The sequence below is a fragment of the Monopterus albus genome, unplaced genomic scaffold, assembly GCF_001952655.1.
Source record: "Monopterus albus unplaced genomic scaffold, M_albus_1.0 scaffold16.1, whole genome shotgun sequence".
Classification (NCBI taxonomy): domain Eukaryota; kingdom Metazoa; phylum Chordata; class Actinopteri; order Synbranchiformes; family Synbranchidae; genus Monopterus; species Monopterus albus.
Genome location: NW_018127896.1, coordinates 846,708 through 870,117, shown reverse-complemented (window position 1 = coordinate 870,117; position 23,410 = coordinate 846,708). Strand labels below are relative to the sequence as shown.

Sequence of the window (23,410 nt, the reverse complement as noted above, 5' to 3'; positions counted from 1 at the left end):
GTTCAGCAGCTGCTCAGGACAGTGGAAAAGCTCTGGTGTTTTTGAATGTTTCAGCCCATTTAGACTTTCAGTCCACTGGTCTGTAATTCTCTGCTAATCTTTGTGAGGTTTCCTAGAAGGAGCCACATAGATTGATGCTAATTATCAGCAAATTAGCGTTACATTTCTGCCATAACCCAGAGTCTTCTAGTTGGTCTGAACATGTAAAAATGTGATATATCTGATGGTCTGAGGTCAGAATCTCAGAAACACTCTGTCCTGCACCTGAAAAATGGTTCTCATTTCATGTTGTCTTCCTTTTTTTCTGAGCTGATAAACCAAACAGCAAGTGAAGAATAAACATCCTTTTACAGTCACTCTGGCTAAACCAGCTGTGTGTAACGCCACCGCAGCCCAGAAGCACGCAGGGGTGAACAACAGGGAGTTTAGTGCTGACCATCTGTGTGAACCTGAAGCTGCTCTGACTGAACATTTAGCTCCATCCCTCACATCTGTTTGGTTTCCTCTTCATCTCTCCTTGTCTGTTGCAGCTGTGTGCATGTACATGGAACATTAGACTCTGTGCACTCCCACACACACACATCTACTGAATGTCAACAGATATTAAAAAAAATGCATAAACACCAGAGTGCAACACTGACTCTGTATGAACAACCATCTGGTTTATGGGTCTGTCCACAGGAAACCAACTGTTTGTTTCTAATTTTAGATGTTCTCATCCAAAATAAGTCTTTTAATATGATTTGAAGAACTTCCCAAATTTAGCTGTAATATTAATATGCCATCAATTATAAACTGTTAGCTTTAGTAACAGTTAATAACATGATCATAACTAGAATCACTGTAATGAATTAATCTGACTGGCTCCTTTCATGTAGGAAAACTTTGACTGAGCATGTTCCTGCATCCCTGACACATCCAGAGGCTTTTCTTTTTTTACAAGAAAATACCCACAGTTCAATGCATGTGTACTGACCGCATCAGGAGCAACAGTGTGCAAGTTGTAATATGCACCCACCTCATCCAGCAGAGCCGATTGGCTCGGGCTTCTGACCACACAGTCATGGGAGAGAGAGGAGGGCGGGCCAAAAATGTGTGTGTGTGTGTGTGTGAGCCTCTTTTAGTCCTCACCTCCATGATAATAAAATAATAATAATAATAAAGCTTTATTTATATAGCACTTTACAACTCCAGGGAACACAAAGTGCTGCACAATATGTATCAACTAAAAAACAATACTAGAACAATAAAACCTAAGCAAGAATAAAACACAAATTTCCAAAATCGGAGCAAGAAAAACTTCCATCAAGATACAAATAGCATAAAGCAACAAGTTAAACCATTTCCCTTTGGGGCAAATAAAACGGATTAAACACCAAAGGCCTGTTTAAAAAGGTGCGTTTTTAAAGTTGACTTAAAAACCGCTAGCTCGGTTATGGACCGAAGCGGTAAAGAATTCCAGAGTCTAGGGCCATACGCAGCAAAAGAGCGGTCGCCCCATTTTTTATATCAAGACCGTGGGATGATGGGAACTTTTGCATAATCAGTAACATTAATTAGATGTAAAGTAAGTCACAATAACCATAGTAGCACTGGGCCACATCCACCAACCCTTCTTAAGGACAGATTTATTTGAAAAACTCAATTATGAAGTTAGCATGAAGATTCTGGAATTCCCCCGGTGTTTTCTTACCTGGGGGCTTTTCATAAATAAGAACAACACTTTATTTGGCCAAGTATGTTGCACACATAAGGAATTTGTTTCCGGTCCAGAACCGAGGCGGCCATCTGTGGCGCCAACTCACACCGATCGGGGGCAACTTGGGTTCAGTGTCTTGCCCAAGGACATATTGACATGTGGACCACAGGCACCGTGATTCAAACCTCCAATCCTCTGGTTGGGAGACGGCTTCTCTAACCACTGAACCATGGTCATAGACATAGAAGAACTTCATAGTGAAGTGGAAACAAAGAAAACAAAAGGTTTAAAAAAGATTTATATCAGTGACAGAAATTGTTGTTTGAACTTACTACAAGAGAACTGAACTAGTTCAAGTTCTGGTCACTCAAATAGAAGGTAATAGATCAGATCAGGGGTCCCACATAGAAAAAGGTTGACGTCAAATCTGTGGTAAAATCACAAGAATGACCAGGATTCAGCAGAAAGTGAGACCAGTCAGATTTCATGGTGATTCTGTTTGAAATAGCCCAGTCTTTGTCTCGGCTCTGTCTCACACACACACACACACTCACGCTCACACTCACTCATCATCATCAAGGTGTGTGTTTCACTTGCAGGGCCTCATTCCTCACATTCAGATTCCGGTGCTCATTACATTAACCGGATGTCTTAAAATTTTTCAGACATCAAATAAATCATCATAAATAGTCTCTGATCACTCTCCTCCCATTAGTGCTCGCCATCTTTCAGTATCAATCAGTTATCAGCCATTGATCCTCTCATACAGTCCTGAGTTGTCCTGCTAGACGTGCCTCTGACTGCTCCTGTTTTCTGCAGGCGGTCGCTTCAAGAAGGAGATTGTGGTGGACGGTCAGAGTCACCTGCTGCTCATCAGAGATGAAGGAGGCCCCCCAGATGCTCAGGTGAGTACTGCACCAAACCAGCTCACCCTAGTGTACAGTAAGAACCTTCACCTCAAAGACTGACTGCAAATGTTAAAGGCTCACCTCTCCTTCCATCCCTCCCTCTGTCTCTGTTTGCATCATTTTATCTTCTTAAAAGATCAGTCTGGTGTTATTCTGTATTTTCTAATTGGTAGCAAAACCCATGAAAAGACCCCAAAATAAAATGGTAGTCTGTCTTTAGGTGCTTTCTGTCTTCTCTACTCTGTCTGCAGCTCTCAGTCCTACTGTTAATCTCTAAAAACGCCTCACACATGTGTAGGTTAAACAGGAGGGAGCACTGCATATGTAGGGGACCGTTTCCTCTGGGGGAAATGTAAACAAAGCCGTGTCTCCCCCCCATATCTCTGCAGTTTGCGCTGTGGGTTGATGCCGTGATCTTCGTCTTCAGTCTGGAGGATGAGATCAGCTTCCAGACGGTTTATCACTACTTCAGCCGCCTCTCCAGTTTCAGGAGCACCACTGAGCTGCCGCTGGTCCTGGTTGGCACACAAGGTACCACACATGCACACACTGCAAACCTTGTTTTTCTAAGGTGTGGCTGCCATCTAGTGGTGAGTCATCATGACTACAGCTTCAGTGATGTCTAAAGAAACCATCCCGGCTCTTCTTCTCCTAAGATATGAGTGATATTTGCTGTTTCTTTGTTTTATATCACTGCTGCTGGGGTTTGAACTGTTGGTCAGACAATTTAAACAATAAGAAGACCATTGAAATGTACATTTTTCACTAGTTCCTGACATTTTATAAGCCAAACAGTTCAAGAAATTCAGTGGCAGATTCACCGATAGTGAAACCTGTAGTTGCATTTGTAATTTAAATTATATTTTAGATGTGCATTAACCTCACAGGTCATTTTTTTACCATGCTGTAATTTCAGTGTCTTGTAAAGCGCTTTGAACCGCATTTGCTTCATTTGACACAGTAAATAAAGTTGTATTGACTGATTAATATTCCCGATTCATTTGGGGCCACTCTGAACAGCCCTTTAGTGGACACTAAAGGGTCGCCGACTGCAGATATGAAATGAATCGGTAGTTGTTCTGACTTAGTTTGTACGGTCTGATACCTAGACCCCTTTCAAGATTAATCAAGTGTCTGTTTGTGCCTCTGTTAGCACAAACTAACCAGCAGAGGGCAGCAAAGTATCAGTAGACGATACCAGAAAAATAAAGGAAAAGTTTGACCAAAAATGGAAGATTGACTCATAAAACTAACCCAGGACCTTTTGGTCTTGGAGGTTTAAGCAGAAACATGTGTCCTGAAATTTAGATATGAAACTGCTTTTCTACATCTGTAACTCGGGAAAATCTCAATCCTCTTTATAAATGTGTGAACTACTTTCAGCGTTTTGTCCTTTTCCCTTAAGATGCCATCAGCTCGGCCAACCCCAGAGTGATCGATGACACCCGAGCCAGGAAGCTCTCCAACGACCTCAAACGCTGCACCTACTATGAAACCTGTGCCACCTACGGCCTCAACGTGGAGCGAGTCTTCCAGGACGGTAAGGACCACCTCTTTATTTCGTGTCCAGCATCACTTGTGGTCAGGAAAGCAGAGGCCAGTCCCCTAGAAAGGGGACATTCCCCCTGACAGCCCGTCCAGATTCATTCAGCCTCTTTTTATCACATAGCAGTTAGAAATTAAATGAACCTGCTCAGTGTTTTAGCTCAGACTGAACAAGATTTGGATTCAGAAGAAATTCCTAGTGAAGATTATCTGATTATTCTGCTGTGGATCCCAAAAGGGCCTGATTCGTTTATGAGGAACTACACAGAACTGAGGCTTTTCTGACATCTCTCTGAAATTATTTATCTTGTCCAGAAACTTTTGACTCAGCCCATCTGATAGATTGGGGAAAAATTTTTCTGACAAATCTTATGATTGTAGTTTTGATTATTTTCTGTAAATTAAAGTCCAAGTCTTTATTTGCACGGTGCATTGTGTGTGATGAACGAACATGCCAGTGTGTGGTCACTGATGAGATTTATTAGTGTCTGGACACAGTGGAGCTGTGTGGCACAGAGGACGAGGCTGTGATGCACGCACAGGACATGGTGGTTGGAGACAGTCACTGCTGGTTCCAGCCTGCACATGGAAAAAAATGAAAACATTGTGGAAGCATTCAGACTTAATTTCTCAGCTGTCATAGCTGAGTTTGACCTGAAGGGGGCAGTGCAGGAGCAGAAGCTCAGGCGGCTTCATGTGGAGCTACAGAGACTCAGCAGGGGATGTGATTGTTTCCTGTTTGCTGATCAGTTTTTACCAAATATCTGTGATGAATCACCTGGTTGTAAGAGAAGAAGAGCAAACAGTTCAGCTCAGTGTTTGGCAGTGGATCGTGTGTGTGTTTCTCTGCTCTCAGGAGGAAGCTCTCTGCACTAAACGCTCCCTCATTATCCTCTTAATTATTCGAGTGCATGTGTGTGTGTGTTTTATTGTCTCTGACACTGTCTCCTTGTGTTTTTCTCATCATTATCCCAAATTAATCAGTTTTTTAATCACCCAGCATAACGACGAGTTTAATGTTTTCTGTTGATGCCAGAAGCATGACAGTAGCCTGCAGTGCTGTGTCTGTGTGTGTGTGTGTGTGTGTGTGTGTGTGTGTGTGTGTGTGTGTGTGTGTGCATGCATTTTCAAGTTTCTTCCTTAAGGTCTTGTGTTTTGTTTTTGTTTGCCCTCATGTTGTGTGAATGCCGGTGTTTTTCATGTGCATGACAATGTGCATTAGTGTGCATGATATTGTGTATCTGTTGTGTGCGTGAGTGTGCGTCTGTTCGTGTCTGTTTAATTCTTTCACTCTCACTCAGACTTGTTCCTCTTGCTCCCAAACACTGATTTAAATTACATTTGCAAACATGTTTGTCGATTGCAAATAGAATCACAATTTATGAACACACTGGAATGTGTGTGTGTGTGTGTGTGTATTGATCTCACATCATATTTCTGTGACCTTCGTTTCATCTGGAGTCTGGATTGATTGTGGCGGGTCGGCCGGCAGGGGTGGGGCCTTAATTGCAGTGCTCATATTCAGCTTCATAGTCATCTGGATGGCCACAGCGACAAGCAGAGGCTCCCGATGAGGAAACGCTGACTCGCACTAATTTGACATGATTGCTTGCTGTGTGTGTGTGTGTGTGTTACAATAGAGCAACTGTAGTGAGCGTCGTAATTGTAATAAAGATTGTGATGAGTGAGAGAGGGGATGAAATTTGCATGACTGACCACAACATTTAACGTTAAAAATAATTGGCCTGCTCGTCATTGCAATCGTTTTTGTGTTTCAGGGGATGACAGGTGAGGAAGAGGAGGGGGAAGAGGGGTGTGCCAGTGATGTGAAGAGACTTTCATAATTTAGGGCTGAAGACATTGATTTATTTTTTAGATGAACTAATTGTTTGGGCCACGTAATGTCAGAAAATGGTGACAAATGTCACCAGAGTGGCTTAGAGAGAAAGGTAATCAGTTTACTGTCATAGAAAACCAAACAATATTCACATTTAGCAACCTGAAGCCAAAAAAATGACTTCTCTCTGGCTTATGGCTTATCTCTTGCAGAGAAAACTCTCAGGAATAACACAATCAGAGGAAATCAGGGGCAGAAGGTTGAATGTGATTTTATCTTTGAGTAAATGTCTTTGTTTTGGGCTGTGACTCGTGTTTGTGTATTTAACATCAAATTTGCTGTAATGGGAAGCGAAGCCTCATCCAGTTGGGGGGTGGAGTGACCTCTGTGTCCGGGATGGAGGGTGGAGGAGGGAGAACGGAGGGTGACGATGCTGTGCTCCCTCGTCCATCAGCGCGCTAATTTAATTAGCCTAATTACAGTGACATGAACCCAACACACAAACACACTGCTCCTCTTCGTCTTCTTATTTCTAATCCATGTCAGAGCGTCGACGCTTCGTTAACACACGTTAACAGTCTGAGATGTACACACACTCTCACACAGTCACTCGTTAACGTTCATCTAGCTGTACACACACACAAAGAATCACAGATGTGAAACATGCTCATACAGACGTAAACACACACACACACACACACACACACAACGAAACACTCGTAAAACACAAGAGCATGTACACTGGTGTTCGAGCACAGGACACATATCAGCTACAGGAAGACATAAGGAATGTGCCTGATATTTATATTGTGGTGTATCTGTGTCAGGTTGAGGCAAAGACAGACATGGAATCATTTGGAGCTGTGTAATCCAACAGTAAGTTCATTTACTCAAGTACAGTTTAAAGGAACCTGTACTTTACTTGAGTATTTCCATGTTCTGCTACTTCATACTGTGACGAGCACGTCTACAGCTGTGTGCAGCTTCAGCAGTTGAGCTTCACTCCCTCCCTCTCTGTGTCTCAGCCGGTGGTGCAGCCCCGTCATAAATCTGATCAAAGGGGAGATGTTTCCATTAGAAGTAATGGCAGCTTCTCACAGCAGAACTGAGATTGATGGATAAAGTTAAATGTGCAGTTTAAATATTTAGCACAGCCTTATCATAACTGTTCTTAACACTGCAGGCAATAAACCAGGTAGAGGACGGACGCGCCGTCATGTATGCGAGTGCCTCCATCCTATTGGGCAGCTCGCAGCCGCAGTCCAGTATTAGCCGCCACTGTTGATGTGTGTGGTGATGTGTTTGAGGAGTGTGGTGATGGAGCGGAGGCAGGAGATGTTAAGATCTCACCGACTCCATATTCTGGTTCAGTAAACACAGGCCTGTTTCATGTGCTCACACATGAAGCTATTGTTTTAATTGGGCTCGTTAAAACCTCTGGCTTCATTAATGAGGAGCTAGTCGTAAACATTTACCTGCAGTTGACACAGTGCTGAACCAAGGGCAGCGAAGACGGAGAGAGGAATCTCTGAGATGTTTTAAACAAACAGGAGAACAGGTAAAGATGAGCTCGGTAGACGCTGAGGTAGGATACTCAAACCTGTGGTGGATGTACAGACAGAGGTTTTTCCTGATACAGAGTACTTTAAAACAAAGACAACACGTTGTGTACTGCAAAGACCTCTGAGACCATCTGAGGCTAAAACCAGGTCTGGAACTCCCTCAGTCCCAATAAGTCTGAGCTCAGCTGCCCCCGTCCTCCTCGTCCTGCTGGAGACCTGCGGACGCCCACGAACACACACAGCCATCCATCAGCTGCAGCAATTATTCTCCCATTATTAGATTGAAGGGGAGGATGGAGACGGTCCGATCAGTGAGACACACACACATGCACACAAACAAACCTCCACCGCCATTAGAAACAGCCAATCAGAGCAGAGGATGCTGGGTATTGATGAACCTTCCCTGGGTTTTCATCCCGAGTTCAACTCTGATAAAAGCAACAAAACCGTCAGAGGAAATTATGTTTAGAGACTCCACAAGTGCCATCAGGGAAATATGTAGAATAAACTCTATTAAAGAAATAGCATTTGAGAATTAAAAGAAAGTTTATATGCAAACTTCAGCTGTTCCTGGGTTCTCTTGTTGCCCACTTAAGGGCCGGTCATGTGTTCACTACACTGCATTTTCATATTTCATGAGTCCTTGGACTCACTGTGTGTTGCATTATAATTCTGACAGATGGATGTGTTTGTGCGTTTCGTGTTACAGTTGCCCAGAAGATCGTAGCCACCAAGAAGAAGCAGCAGTTGTCCATCGGACCGTGCAAGTCTCTCCCCAACTCGCCGAGTCACTCATCTGTCTGCTCCACACAGGTGTCAGCCGTCCACATCAGCCAGGTGTGAGCACCACACTCACACAAAGCTCTTATTAACTTTACTTGGGTCGACTGTTTAAAAGCTGTTAACAGAACGCTTTTGGAGTTTTCATTTTTAACACCATTTAAATTCTACTAGGCATAGTTTTTTTTTTTTTGCCAAAGTACTGATAAAACAATTAGATATTTTTGCACAACATGCGTGTGTAAGTTTGATTTGCAATAATACTTAACTTTTCCTGACTTCATTCATACATTTAACAATTTTTAATAAATATGTTCATCAGTAAAAGTTAATTGTCATGTCAGGAAGTGTTGCAGTTTAGAGAAATGATCTAACCTTTAATTAAACAGTTTAATGAAATGCAGCTGTTGTTTTCCATTCACCTGTCAACTGTGTTCAGCTTAAAACGTTTAGGGAAATTCGAGAAGTTTGCTGTGGCTTTAATTATGTCTCCAACATGTGGATTCAGAGACACTACTGTTGGTATGTGTCATACAGACACAAGCCTCCCCAAAACAGGAACAGTATTGTGTATGCCCAGAGTTTTGTCTATTTTAAGTGATTTCCTTAAAAATCTGCAGAATATTTATGTCGCAGACTTAAATATGTTCTGACATGTAGATATCAGACTTTAGTCTAACTTCCCCTCGTGATGCAGTAAAGAACTTTTAGGTCCATTTAGTCACAGTTCTGGTTCTCTCACATGACCTTCATCAACCGGAACGGGCCTCATTAAGGACAAAGAGTTCCTAAAGAGCTCAGAAAAATAGAAATATGTGCAAACCTGTGCCATGGACGAATAGACTTTCTGGTGACATTTAGTATCATCCCTGAGCTTTCAGCTGTGACTCATGACCTTCAACAAACAAGCTGCGGCTGATAAGGCTGTGAGATACAGTTGAAAGCTCAGGACTGAGTTAGGATTTCTGTGTGTCCCAGGGTGAGAATGAATATTTCACTTTGTTGTGACTTTCTGAATGTTTGTTAATTCTACATGTCGACAGCTTAGTGGTGCAGTGGTTAGCACTGTCACCTCAGAGCAAGGCTCGGTTTACCGGGGCCTTTCTTTGTGGAGTTTGCATGTTCTCCCCATGTCTGCCTGGGTTTTCTCTGCTACTTCCTCCCACAGTCCAAACACATGCTGGTTAGGTTGCCTCCCTGTGCTACTGGAGCTTCAGGCTGTTCGATTGTTACGCTTCAATCCTTCATTGATTTCTCATTAAAAAGCCATCGCTCAACATGTCTGAGCAGCGCCGCCGCGTCCCCTGAGAGCCGTGTTTATCTTCCCGCTGCCTCTACCACACAGCCCTTGGTGCATCTTTAGCTCTCTCTGATTAGTGTCGAGTGTTCGACGCCTCAGCCTGAACTCAGGAGACACATTACACTGATGCGTAATACCAGCATGTTAGAACTGCTGCAGAGGTTTGTACATACACAGACAAATAAAAGGATTTGTTCCAGAATGATCCCTCAACCCTGACAGGCCGCATTTGTAAATGACAGATTCAAATATAGGTGAAACCTTTTTGCAGTAATCTTTTACAGAATGTCACCATGTTTTGTAGTGAAAGAGAAGTTTCTCTGTAAAAAAAAAAAAAAGTGAAAATGAGGAAGGTTGTAGATGAAGAAAAACCCGCAGCTAGAATAAAAGTAAAAACACTAGAATATTTTAGGATCCTTTTCTTTGGTTCTGTACTTCCAGACGAGTATCTGCGGTGGCAGTCTGAGTGACTACTCATCATCTGTGCCGTCCACGCCCAGCACCAGCCAGAAGGAGCTCCGCATCGACATACCACAGACCACCAACACACCAACGCCTGTCCGCAAGCAGTCCAAACGGCGCTCCAACCTCTTCACCGTGAGTACCGCTCCAAAACGCACACACACAAAGAGACGCTTATGTCAGTTTGGGATTGAATATGAGTTAAAAACAAGACATTTGAAGATGTCGCCCAGAACCTCATTGGCACTTTGTCAACAAAACCACTAGTTGATTAATTAAGAAAATGTTCAGCAGATTAATAATAGTGACCTGTGTAAAGACATGGAGGTTTTTTATAATGATGTGCGTGAGACGTTTGACAGTGTTGACCCGGCGTATTGCATTAAATGGATAAACATTTGTCTGGAGCAGGGATGATTGTCATCAAATCATCAGCCATGTTGAAGCCAAACTTTAAAATAATGGTTACGGTTCTGTCTGGCCCACAGTCGAGGAAGGCGAGCGATTCGGACAAGGACAAGAAAGGCCTGGAGGCTCGAGAGCGGGCGGGCCATCCCCATTAAACAGGTGAGTCAGAGACTTCATATCTGTTCTGTCTCTCTCTGTCTGTTTGATGCCTCGGCCTTGATTAACAGTGAAATCACACGCCTGACATCAATTAGAGCGAGAGGCTCTCCTGGGTCCTCCAACCAGATCATTAGGCGAAGGAGCAGGAAGGGATTTCACTGTCACTCCCTCCATCAGTCTTTTCTTTTCTCCGCATCCTCCCTTTCCTCTGTTCATCCACTTCATCTCCCGCTTCTTGTCCCTTTCAAACCCACCTCCTTTCCTCTCGGCTTTCTTCTTGAGCTCTTTGATTGGAGCATTGCAGGGGCTCCCCCATGTTGGAGCAGCAGTGGAGGGTGAGGCGGTGGCGGGGGCCTCTCGACAAACAAATCAGGCAATTAGCGAGTGCTAATCACAGTCTATCGTGTCATCACCGCAACTTCGTTTGTAATCTCCTAATGAATAAATCACATCTCTGATTAGGGGCCGCCTCACCAGGACAGAGCAGGCGAATGAGTGAAAATCCCTCTCCAGCTCCCAGCAGCTTCAAACACACCCACACGTCTTCTTCTGTGGTGTTAATGCATCACATGGAGTGAGGCTATTCGGTCTTAATTCAGTTTGAATGCAGGTTCAGGAAAGTAGAGCTGGGTCATGCAACACTCTGGATGATGTTCTGTGTCTTATGCAGTAACTCTGTTAGACTGCAGCAATAAGCTGATGTAGCTGCCGTGAGTCGGGCTAAAACACACGCTGTTGGAAATGTAAAAACAAGTGAGCGTGAGGAGAGTCAGGCAGGAGCACGTGACAATATCTGTTGCACATTATTCAGGCAACAGGAAACAAAACACACCTTTTCCACCATTTGAGAATGTTACCAGATCACCACACTCCATTTTACAGAAGCTCTGTGCTCCCAAACTGCAGCACTAACTTTAACCCTCTCAAGGTAACGTTAGTTCAAACCCCAGCAGCAGGAGCACCTGGTGCCTTTTCACTCATGACTTGATATGATGAGAAGCAGCGACACAGTGAGTGCAGTTTCATATTTTATAGTGAAAGACATAACAAACAGTGGACACAGTCCCAGGTTGCAGTGAAACTTTCCCTCCACTACTGACGGCTACAGATGGAGCCTCACCTGAGCCGAAGTAGCGTCAGTGTTGGCTGCAGACAGTGTCGGGTTACTGATTCAGAAATAAATGTTCAGAACCTAAACAAAGTTGTGATTTATGTCAGACTGAGTTGTTCCCTGAATACACCCCTTCAAATTCAAATCTGTGGTGATGGGGACAAATAAACACCTGTAGCCATGGTAACTGTTCTCAACAAAGATGCCAATGGTTGTAGCCTCACAGTAGTTAGAAGGTACAGTGGTACAAAATGCAGAATAAAATTACAAAAACCAGACTAAAGCTAACAAAAGTTGGCTCAAAGTCTAGCCTGTTGCTCCTGTGGAGTGTTTCAGGGGACCTGGAGCTGATCCCAGCCGACTCTGGGCGAGAGGTGGGTTTCACCTGCACAGGTAATAATAGTAATAATAATAATAATTTATTTGTTTATATAGCACTTTACAACACCGAAAGAAACTCAAAGTGCTTCACAATAAAACAGAGATAAAACAGAGCATGCCAAAATACATAAACAAAAGAAAAGTTAACATTGCACAAATTTAAAACAACGATCTATAAGAACTATAACAGGAAGGCCTGTAGGCCACGTATAGCATCGCTGCTAAATATTAAGTGCCAAAAGCTCATCTGAATAAATGTCCCTTTAATTTAGACTTAAAAACCATTAACTCCGTTATAGATCGAACCTCAGGGGGCAGGGCATTACAGAGCTTGGGGGCATATACGGTGAAAGAACGATCTCCCCACTTTTTATACCTTGCCTGCGGGACAACCAGAGACACGCTCAGAGGAACACAGCGCTCTGACTGGGATATAAATTGTTAAAAGATCGGTCAAATACACTGGCGCAAGACCATTAATGGCCTTGAACACAAACATCAAAAATGAAAGTAAATCTATTCTGAACTGTACCGGAAGCCAGTGAAGGGACTGAAGAACCGGGGTGATGTAAGTATTCTTTGGAGTGTTTGACAGTAGGTGAGCAGCTGCGTTCTGTATGAGTTGGAGCCTATGGAGTTGAGACTGACTAATTCCAGTATAAAGGGCGTTGCAGTAGTCAAGTCATGAGCTAATGAAAGCATGAATGGCTTTTTCTAGGTCGACTCAAGATAAAAATGGTTTCACCTGTGCTGGGAGCCTCAGCTGAAAGAAGCTTGTTTTGACCACCGAACTAATCTGCTTGTGAAATTTGAGGCTGCTATCGAATAACACTCATAGGTTTTTCACAGTTTGAGTGAATAAATAAATGAAGGAAGTTCTGTGCGAACCACTCTTTAATATATCACTCTGCATCAACATCAAGTAAGTCTGCACACCATCAGCATAAAAATGGAAACGAATGTTAGAAATAATTGAGCCTAATGGTAACATATATATAATGAGAAAAGAATAGGTGGCTGGTCTGTCACAGGGCTGAGACACAGAGGCGTCTCACTCGCGCTCTAACAAAAATTAAGAATAAATTAATATACACTGTTGTCAGAGACTAAAATAAAATGAAAATCAGGTGCCAAACTGAACACACTGCACCTCATGTCCTAAATTACTGAGCATAGAAAGTTGGTTGTTACAAATCAGTGTTCATTGTCTTAAATCTGCTCACCAGAATCACTGCTTAGCTTTTTAAGTCAGCTGATCAAATCCATGCTAATGGAGCCAGACACATACTCATCCTGGTATTCCACCGCATGGCAGCCCCCCTCCCCTCCAGGAGGCAGAGCACCGAGCTTCCTCCCGCTATAGCTTTTGGAAGTGGATGTTAATTGATTTGATGGGTCCCTGTGGTCGCGCTCGCCTCGTCTCCCCGCCTGCTCCTCAGTGTCAACGACGGGCTCGACACACCGCAGACCTGCTCCCTAATTAGACTCTGTGTGTGCGTCTTGTTCAGACTGTAGGTGTGGTGGAGGAGACTGCACTTCACATTCAGGGTTCAGCTGCCTTTCCCCCATTAACGCTCTATTTTCACTCCATTTTACTTTGTGTGTGTCCTCCCATTAGCACCGCGCTCACACCGGTGCTTTTAATGAGACAGCGCTAGCACTGTGTCTCTGTTGCCTTTTTGTCTCTCAACATGAACTCAACCAGACATTTTTAACATAGAGTAACACATCAGACGAAGCACAGGATCAACCGGTCAGCTCCGTCTTCATCTCCTGTGTGTTTGTGTTGCACTGCTTTTTGTTGCACAGATGTTACAGATAATGTGTCCACGTCCTCTGCAGGGGCTTCATGGTGTAGAGCCATTAAATGAAATATTAGACAAATGTGGACCAACAAGTTCAGAGAAATATCTTAATTTTTTTCCTGACAAATTTTGCAATTTTTGATTGTGAACTTGTAAAGTATCCTGGACAAAGAGGCGTTTAGTCATATTTTCCTTCTGAGTATTGTCTAACACTGATAGAGTGTAATAAAACTGTGATTAGTCGGTGAATCCATTAGTTGATTGACAGAAAATTGATTGGCAACATTGCTGACAGTTGATCTTTTCAGTTAAAAATGCCAAACATTTTCTGATTTCAGTTTGTGTCATGACAGGATTTGCTGCATTCCACTGTTGTGTATGACAGATATTTGGATATTGTTGGTCAGACAGAGGACACACACTGAAGACATCACTGAGACATGACACTGACCTTTTAAAAATACTTTAGAGATAATCAGGATAATCACCTTTATTGGCCAAGTATGTTACACACAAGGAATTTGTTTCTGGTACAGAACCAAGGCAGCCATCTGCGGCACCACCTCAACCGATGGCTCTAACCATCGGGGGCAACTTGGGGGTTCAGTATCTTGCCCAAGGACACTTGGACACGTGGACTGCAGGCACCAAGATTCAAACCTCCAACTCTCCGGTTGGGAGACGAATGATGACTGAGTCATCAAGGAAATAATCTTAAAACAGTCATTATTTGCAGCCATAAAACATAGATATTACTTTTTCACTCAAACTCTTTGTGCACTTCTATCAGTTTTGAGGGATTTTTCAAAATAATAGCAGAAATAGCGCCATGACACAAAACGGTAGTAATGTCAGTTACAGTCAGCCATAAAAATCCTAACAAACTATAAACTGTTCTCAGACCGGTACTCAATAAAACACTGTATAAGTTTAGGAGACTGGAGACTCTTTCTAATCATGGATTGCACAGTGAAGTGACAGTTCTTCACTTTGCGTCTGCAGGCTCATTATCATTAACTGACCCCACTGATTACCACCATGCCTCCGATGAAGGCAGTGGCTGGGACCATGACCTAACAGAGTCTGACATCTGCCAGAGAAATTAGTGGCGTCAGTGCTACAGCTTTGCCTTGTGTTTTTAAAATACTGCTGTGAGCTTCCAGTTGGATTTAACCCCAGTACATGTACACGTCCTGTTTCCAACAGAGAGTTTAATGCTTCTCTTACGTAGCTGTAAAATCAGAAGATCAACAGTGGTGCAAGAAGTACTCAGACCCTTTACTTAAGTAAGAGTAGAAATACCAGTGTAAAAATACAGTCAACTAGCAACTAACAGTCCTACTTTTAAAATTCTACTCAAGTAAAAGTACAAAAGTATTAGCACCAAAACATACTTGAAGTATCCAAAAGTACCAGTACTCATCCTGCAGAACAGTCCATGTCACATTAATGTCTCTGATACTGGATCATAGTGACTGATACATTACTGTTCATCACTTTAATGCTGCAGCTGGTAAAGGTGGAGCTGATGGTAACTACCTTATATACTTATACTGTGAAGTACTTTACGTCCTGCTGGGTAGCTGGTGGATTTCCCATCGAGATCAATAAAGTCTGATGATTCTACTGTTTGGTTTGATTCATCTGATTCTGAAAAGGAACTGAAGTTATCAGATATATGTAGTGCAGTAAAGAGTACACAGTTTGTCTCTGACAGGTAGTGAAGTCACAGTATGAAGTAGCACAACATAGAAATGCTCAGTACCAGTACCTCAAAATTGTTCCTATATAGTACTTGAATAGATGTACTTGGTTACTTTCCACCACTGCAGATCAGAGTATGAACATCATTTCATACTGAAACCAAATGAAAATTGACCTAGATGATCAATTCGTTCAAAGTTTGTGGGCTATTTCTAGTTTTATATGTGGCGTCCATTTTGTTTTGTTGTGTTATCACTGCATTCTTGACAAATAGCCTGTCAGTCAAGCAGTATGGGTGGGACTGTAATGTTGACTGCCACCGGATTTTCTGTTTTAAGTTTCACTAGGCTGCTCTCAGTGCTCCTGCTACCTGCTTCTTCTTCTTCTGTTTAGTTTTGTCTTCTACCTACAGGTGTGTGTGTGTGTGTGTGTGTGTGTGTGTGTGTGTGCGTTCATCTCTGGTCATGGTCTCATTAGAGCAACTCTCAGTGCGACTCTTGACCACTTGAGGTGACGACGGTTCAGTTCACCTTTGTTAAGAGAGTCTAGTGCTCATTAAAACCACACACACACACGCGGATGCTGGGACTCGACCGTAATGAGAACAAGGTCGGCTTCCACTCAACACAATTAGCCTGTAGAAATCTACACAAATACACAGTGTATATATGTTTACACTCCTCACATCCAGTGTACAAGTTAGTCACTGTCGCATTACAGTTAAGAAATGTAAAATTTTAGTTTGTGCAACCAAAGCCACCGAGGTTTTAACCACATTTGTAAAAATTTGTATTTATCAGATGATTTTGGAAAGGTAACGACACACATGTAATGCCTTAAAATGTCAAAAGCAAGCATTTGTTTTAACGCAGTAACCCTTTAAAGACCCAAGAAAAGCCATGTTTATTAAAGTGACCTCTCTGAGGAATAGAGTGTATCTCTGCCACGTGCACCAGGAACTAAACCAGGACACGTGCAGAGTCCAGGCTGGACCCTGCTGCTGCCACATGAAACCACAGAGAAAACTCTGGCCGTACCCGTGGCTGATTGGTAGTTTTTTTTTTTCTTCTACTTTCTTGAAGTGAGCGGATGTGTCCAGCTTTGTTTACAGAGGCTGTTGACGGTGCAGGGCTCCTCCGACATCTGCTCCACGCCGCTAATTAGCTGCTAATTACCGGAGAGGGAGGGAGAGGCTCGCTCATGTCTCTGACCAAGGCGCTTTGAAAAGCCACAGTCTAACAAATTAATTTCCTCTGACACAGCAGCCGAGCCGCTGGGACCACAGACACTCCAGAGAGGGGTTTTTGTCTTCAAAACCTTTATTTACTCAGCAAAGGTCGACTGAACACCATGGTGTTTTTACACTGGGAGCTGCCCAGTGCTAAAGCCGCCTTTTACTGGTGGCCGCTCTGCAGCTCCACTGGAGCCATTCAGGCTCTCAGCACCTCGCTCAAGGCCAGCTCCATGATAGATAATGACAGGAGGAAGCAGTTCTTATTGGAACAGACGACCTCAGAGTCAGAATGCTGCTCAGGTTCAGTTTAATATCCCAGTTAGAGCAGGACCTTTACACCTTCAATTTGAAATAATCCCACTCCTCTTCTGATAACACCTAACCAGTATGTTGACTTGTTCAAACCCCAAAATACAAAACTTCTGACAGATTTTCAAAGCATTTCGTACTGCAGCCTCAGATTTTTTGACTTCTTTTTCTTCCCAGATTCAGCTCAGACACCTTAAACTTGCTTGACTTACCATACATAAATAAATACTTTTCAAACTGTAAAAATGTCTTAACCAGAAGACAGAATATGAAAAAACTGAAACTTTTGCCTCCTTTTGAAGGGAGTTCAACCTTCTCTGTATCAATTTAAACACTTAAATTGCCTCTCATGGCCACTTAGCGTTTACTTCAGCTGCACTGGAGGTTAATTATGGCTCTAATGTGTTTATGCAGCCTGATGATCAGACTGACCTGCCATTTTGTTTCACTTCATTCTTCAATCTGACATTGTGTTTTTCGTTTGGGACTGGGGTTGTTTGCTCTACACATCAGCAATGTGTGCCACATACTGTATGTCCCGTTAACATCCTGTTGACTCGACACAGAAGCAGTGGACGTGGTGTGGAGGCAGCATGTTTCTTTTGTTACAGCATCCTGTACAGTTGCAAACATCTCTTCCATGCTTTGTGCTCATTTTTCTTTTGCCTTTTTCTTGCTTTTTCACCAGAAGATGACAGTCTTGCTAACTTTTCTAACCAGGTTAAACGGCCTTCAGCAAGCACAACACCAGATCTGTTTGAGTCAGAGATGCGGGTGTGATTTTGATAGTTCTGTGTCTCTGTGCAGTCCCTTTATGTCTTTTTAAGGTCATTTTTGGGTCTCTGAGATGGTTTTGCATCTCTGTGCCCTTTTTTTTTAAATCTCTTTGTGGTCATTTTGAGTCTATTTGTGGTCTTTAAACTGAATTCTGTGACTTTCAAACAAGAAATGTTAACAGTCCCAAACAGAGGCTCTGGCCCCGGCCCCCTTCAGCTCTGGAGACTGTGCCCCACGTGACTTTCAAACAAGAAATGTTAACAGTCCCAAACAGAGGCTCTGGCCCAGGCCCCCTTCAGTTCTGGAGTCTGTGCCCAGTAGACCTGTTCGGCAATCCATCCATGCCAAGACACCCCTACTTCTGACTGAGCTCTAATGACTCAACTGGAAATGTTCCTAACTTTACCCTAAGACTATGCTTTTTGGGAACCTGGCCTCTTCAGTAATTCGCCCATGTATACAGGTGGTGCAGCCCTGATGCTTTGTTTGTAGTTAATAGACTTCCTGGCCTCCAACTCCATGACCTTCTATTGTAAATGAGGTGTCTGAGTGTCTTTCTGAGCTTCACCCCGAGTCAGACCCTGGTTCTTGCAGAAGGCTTCTGACGCCGTCTCCTTCTTCCTGTGGGGAGTTGATTACTGTTGTAATTGCCTCTTGGAGGCTGCAGACGAGTGCCGGGCAGCGTGGTTTTGACAAGTCTACTCGTCCCCCTCGGTGTTGGGTGCTTTGTAAGGAGTTAAATTGGATGGTTAATTCAGGTGTTATTTACCCTGTAATTCATTAGTTTCGCTCCGCCATTGGCAGCGGGCAGGCTGTAATTTCACGCTTCGCAATAAAAGATGTCTCATAATCTGCTTCATTTAGCAGCCAAAGAATTTAATGAAATTAACTGCAGCCCTAATTAAGACGGTGAATATTAAAGACCTGCTATCAAGGCTTTAACGAGGGTGACACGATCCGCCTTCCGCCGAATTGGAAAGATATCATTTCCCTGGGAAAGGTTGTCACTGCTCTGAGCCATTTTGGCCATGATGACATTTTTGTCATGCACACTAACCCCTGGAAATTAGATTTTTCTGGGGGTGGGGGGTGGAGGGTGCGTTGGAGAGATGTCTCTCCCTTTTTAGTTTGAGAAATAATTAAAACAAGGAACACAGGCGTCAATCAAAGAGCATTTTTAGAACGTGCTCATTATGCCTCAGCGTGGCGGTCTCCACGGAGCACTCCAGAGTTTGCTTTGGCACGGGGGTGTTGCTCCGAGCACGCTGTAAGTGTCCCTGTGGTTGCTTTGTTGTTTCACGCCTTGTTTCACGTGTGTGTGTTTGGAGTATTGTGTAAGCTCGTCTGATGATAAGCTGGACAAAAGCGACTGGCAGCGACCTGCGGGTCTCTCACAGAGGAAGAGGACTCTTGTTTTTTCATATCCTGCCTCTCTTCGAGTGTTAGAGTCTAGCAAGGGGCGAGGTTTTTTATCCACTAATGAATTGAGACTGCTGAAGTAAGGTTTGGGTAATTGAGTTTCTAATTAATTACCCAGAGCTCTTATCAGATAAATCAGCTCCTCTTCAACCCCCCTCTTCTTCGTTGGTGTTTTATTTGATCTGGTCTGCATCCGGCTCCCCTGGGCCTGCCCTTCACTGTCCTTGCCTCATCAGTGCTGACCTTGTCATGGAGACTGATACTGCTGTTTGTCTGTGTGTTTTCATGTTTTTGATATGGGTCCACATGGAAAGAAATTCTTTAAACTAGAAAACAGCCAAAGAGCACAGAGCTCCATCGACTTACTTAAAGCCATCTAAAATGTTTAACTAGATGTCCAGAAGACTGAAGTTGGTCCAGAGCTGAGGCTCGGTAGTGTCTTCTCTACTTCGTGTGTGAGCAGCACCCGACCACATTACACTGCTCTCAGGGGGATCTCTGATTTCTCTCTGAATAATTCTGTCAGCAGCATCGAGGTGAAGAGCTGCTTCCTACAAAAGGGGTGTTTACCTGGAGAGAGGAGTCACATGGCATCACTCCTTCCTTTGTTTCCTTTTTTTGTCTTCTTAGAGGAGCCCTGATTAGACCAGTGAACATGTCACTGGCCTGACTACACTATCAGACTCAATACAAACCAACACACTCTCCTCTGTCTGAGAGGATGATGGATGACTTGCGATGGCTGCTCAGGCCGGATCAGATCACCACCATGATAGACCAGGGAGAATCCAGCTTCCCTTCCACTCATTATAACCCCCTACTCTGCTGTCGTTGGGGGTGAAACCTTTAATTTAGCCTCCTGCTCTCTGGGTACACTGAAGAACAAAGGGCCTCGACCCCTTTGAGATCATCCTGTTCTCTGGAGGGCTGATCCATGTCTTTTCCACTGATATTGCCTGCCCCGTATCTCCTCTAAGACCCGCTGTCAGTCCCTTCAAGAGACCTAGGGAGAGTCCATTGTCTGAGGTAAACAGGGGGTGATTGAGCGATTAGAGAGTAGATTAGTCTGTATCAACAGACGGGCAGCCTCCAGGAGGAAACAAACCTCAGAAGAAGTTTCGTTATCAGGTGCTTTCTTTCTTGTAAGGCTTACATTCACCTGTAAGGTAATTGGAGTTTTTCAAGGAGAAATCTTAGGGTTTCTTTTTGTCACTTTTAGGGAGAAAATGATGATGAGATAAAAAGAAAAAAAAAGGTCAATTTTTTTGTCCATACCTTTCTCACTCACTAATCTTTTTTCTGCTTCCCAGTAACATCCTAGCTTCCATCCAACATTTTCCTCCTCCTACATGTGACTGTCTTTAATCAGGGACCCTCAAGTATGAGCCTGTGAACATATTCAGATGCGTTGTCTGACGAATGACTTCATCTCTTGGCTTCCCTCGAGCTTGCGACCTTTTCTTTAGCACTACAGCACAATACTTCACCGAGCTGAGGAAGCGTCTCGTGTGAAAGAAAAGCACATGCATCTTAGGGGCTTTGGTGGTTTGGGGCATTTCTGATATAAAGATGTGCTTCCATTCCTGTTTGCTGCCTGTCCTACATCCCTGACTCTTACATCCCTTTTGAGCACAGCTCATGCTTGTTTGTTTTTTTCTGCAAAGAAGAACCCACAAACCGCACTAATCCCCTTGGACGTTTTCAGATGCATGAAAGATGACTTCATCTCCTCGCCCCCCTAAGCTAGCGACCTTTTCCTAAGCACTACCCAACAATACTTCACCGGGATGGAGAAGTGCCTTGGTGCAGAGAGGAGAGAGTATATCTGAGGATGTATTTATCTCTCCCATGTGGAGGCCTTGTGAGCTGTCATGGCTACCACCCAACCCCTCCTTCCTGAAGGTAAAATAAGAGGCGACGTGTGTGTCATGAAGCCCGGGGAGGTGAATAATGAAAGATATTACCCATCAGGAGGGCTTCGACACAGCGTTCAATTAGCCTTCCCCTCACGCAAACTGCTCGCTTGTCATCCCCACGATGGATGGCCAGAATTAATTCACTGACGTCTCCCTCCCCAAATACCAGATTTGGATGGAAAAGAAAGAGAAGTATTGTTTGAGCCCTCAGTTTGTTTCAGTCCAGGCCTCCAGTGACGGATATCAACTGTCCACCTCAGCATCTCTGAGTTCCTCTTGTTCCTTCTCATTTAGTCTTCACTGTCGTTTGTTTATGTCCTCTCAGTTCCTTTGCTTGCTAAAGTAAAGGATTTGGTGCATGTTCACTTGCCTCTAATTTTCTTGTGAAAAAGTGAATCACATGTCTAACTTGAATCTAAAATCCACCAGCTGAGTTGTTAAAACTTAATTTATAACACGGCTTTTAAATCAAATTTAAATGATCTTGGCAGAGCGTTCAGTACATGACAGAGTGCACACAGAAGGAGTTTTCTTGGCAGATTTCACAAGTCAGGGTCAGTGTACATGACTAACTGATGTTTACTTTAATTCTGAGTGATCTAATTTCCGACACTTGTCTCTAGATAGTTACTAAAAGTCCATGTAATCTCTTGAGTGGTGAATCTGGAGATTTATCTGTGAAACTGGCTTTTTAATTGATTAAAATTGATAACGTCCCAGGAGTCTGGGCTGACCTAAAAAGTCTTAATTGATGACAGTCCTAATGTAAACGCACCCTCTCTCAGCCTGGAAGCATGTTGCTGCTAGCTCACTAACAGGCGGTAATGGACGATCAGCTGGCCTGACAGCTGCACGGCTGCCGGCAGCTTTCACTTCACAGCAGCAGGAAGCTCGTCAAGTCGCGTTTAGCGCACCGTGGGGAACCCCTGTTGTTCCAGCATCACGCACACACTGCTGTGTTTTACTTCCAGGGGGTGGCTGTGGCTCATGAGGTAGGGCAGTCGTCTACTGACCAGCAAGTTGGTGGTTCGACTCCCGGTCTCCCCGCATGCCTAAGTGTCCCTGAGCAAGACACTGAACCCCGAATTGCTCCTGGTGGCTTGACTGGAGTGACCTGCCAAAGCTCTTTGCATGTGAAATGCAGTTTTAATGAGATAATCTGCGAGTTGTTATAATTATCTGGCTGTAACTGGCTCCACACTTCCCAGAAATTACCTCTTAATTATAGCAGATTAACGTCTTAAGCTTCGACTCCCCACAGGCGGCGCTGTTGCTCATTGTAACCACCCTGGTTTTCCTCTTGTTATTCCACTATTGTTGATGTGTGTGCAAAAGGAAAGGGACTCAACAAATGTCCATATGTGAAACAAGCAAGAGCAGAGATTGAACTGTATCAGACATGCACTGGTTTCCCTTTCAACATGCCACAAGTCTGACCTGCATGCGCGTTATGTATACTGAGCCTAGCAGTCAGGACAGTCAATGAGTCTGCACAGGTGTCTGCGCTAAACTGCAATGACACGAGGAAAGAAATTCTCCTAAACAAGACAGTTTTATCCAGCAGATGTGATTAGACCCACATACAGACGGGTGACAAATCAAACCTGAATGTTTGGCCTGTACATTGAGGGAATCCAGTGGCTTTGTTCTGCTGTGTGGGGCATGGTTTGGCTCCATGTGTCCTCTTGGAGAGAAGGTCACTGCAAGTCCTCCTAGTAGCAGAGTCCCAGAGACATTGAGAGTCAGTGTTGTGGTGGCACCTTACTGACACACTATGTTGGGCTGTAAGTTCATCTGTCACCCGACTGTTTGGTCTTTATTGTCAGCAGACTCCAGTCTCCAGTTACTAAAGTCAGTCTGCTGTGCAACTCTTCAGCCTGACAGACAAACTGTAGAATTTCACTAAATGACATCATATGATGACCAGATAACGCTGTGCTTCTGCCTCTGTCTCTTTATCAGCCACACACACTACCAGATGTCGGTATTAATTAAAATGGCGAGTTGTTGCAGCTGTACACCAGTCATGCATTTAACTCTGTTATTAGAGCAGAGTGAGGAAGCCAGACACAGTTTTCACAGGGTAATTCCAGT

General features: G+C 43.7%; 1 protein-coding gene across 1 annotated transcript in view; it reads left to right on the top strand.

The window, feature by feature from the left end:
* The window catches only part of agap1 (ArfGAP with GTPase domain, ankyrin repeat and PH domain 1), a 135,458-nt gene that overhangs the window by 65,954 nt on the left and 46,094 nt on the right, over window positions 1–23,410 (top strand). Inside the window, 7 exon segments of the mRNA XM_020591918.1 lie at window positions 2,519–2,604; window positions 2,997–3,138; window positions 4,013–4,147; window positions 8,261–8,388; window positions 10,073–10,228; window positions 10,582–10,631; window positions 10,633–10,660. Of these exon segments, the coding sequence (XP_020447574.1) occupies window positions 2,519–2,604; window positions 2,997–3,138; window positions 4,013–4,147; window positions 8,261–8,388; window positions 10,073–10,228; window positions 10,582–10,631; window positions 10,633–10,660 (725 nt within the window).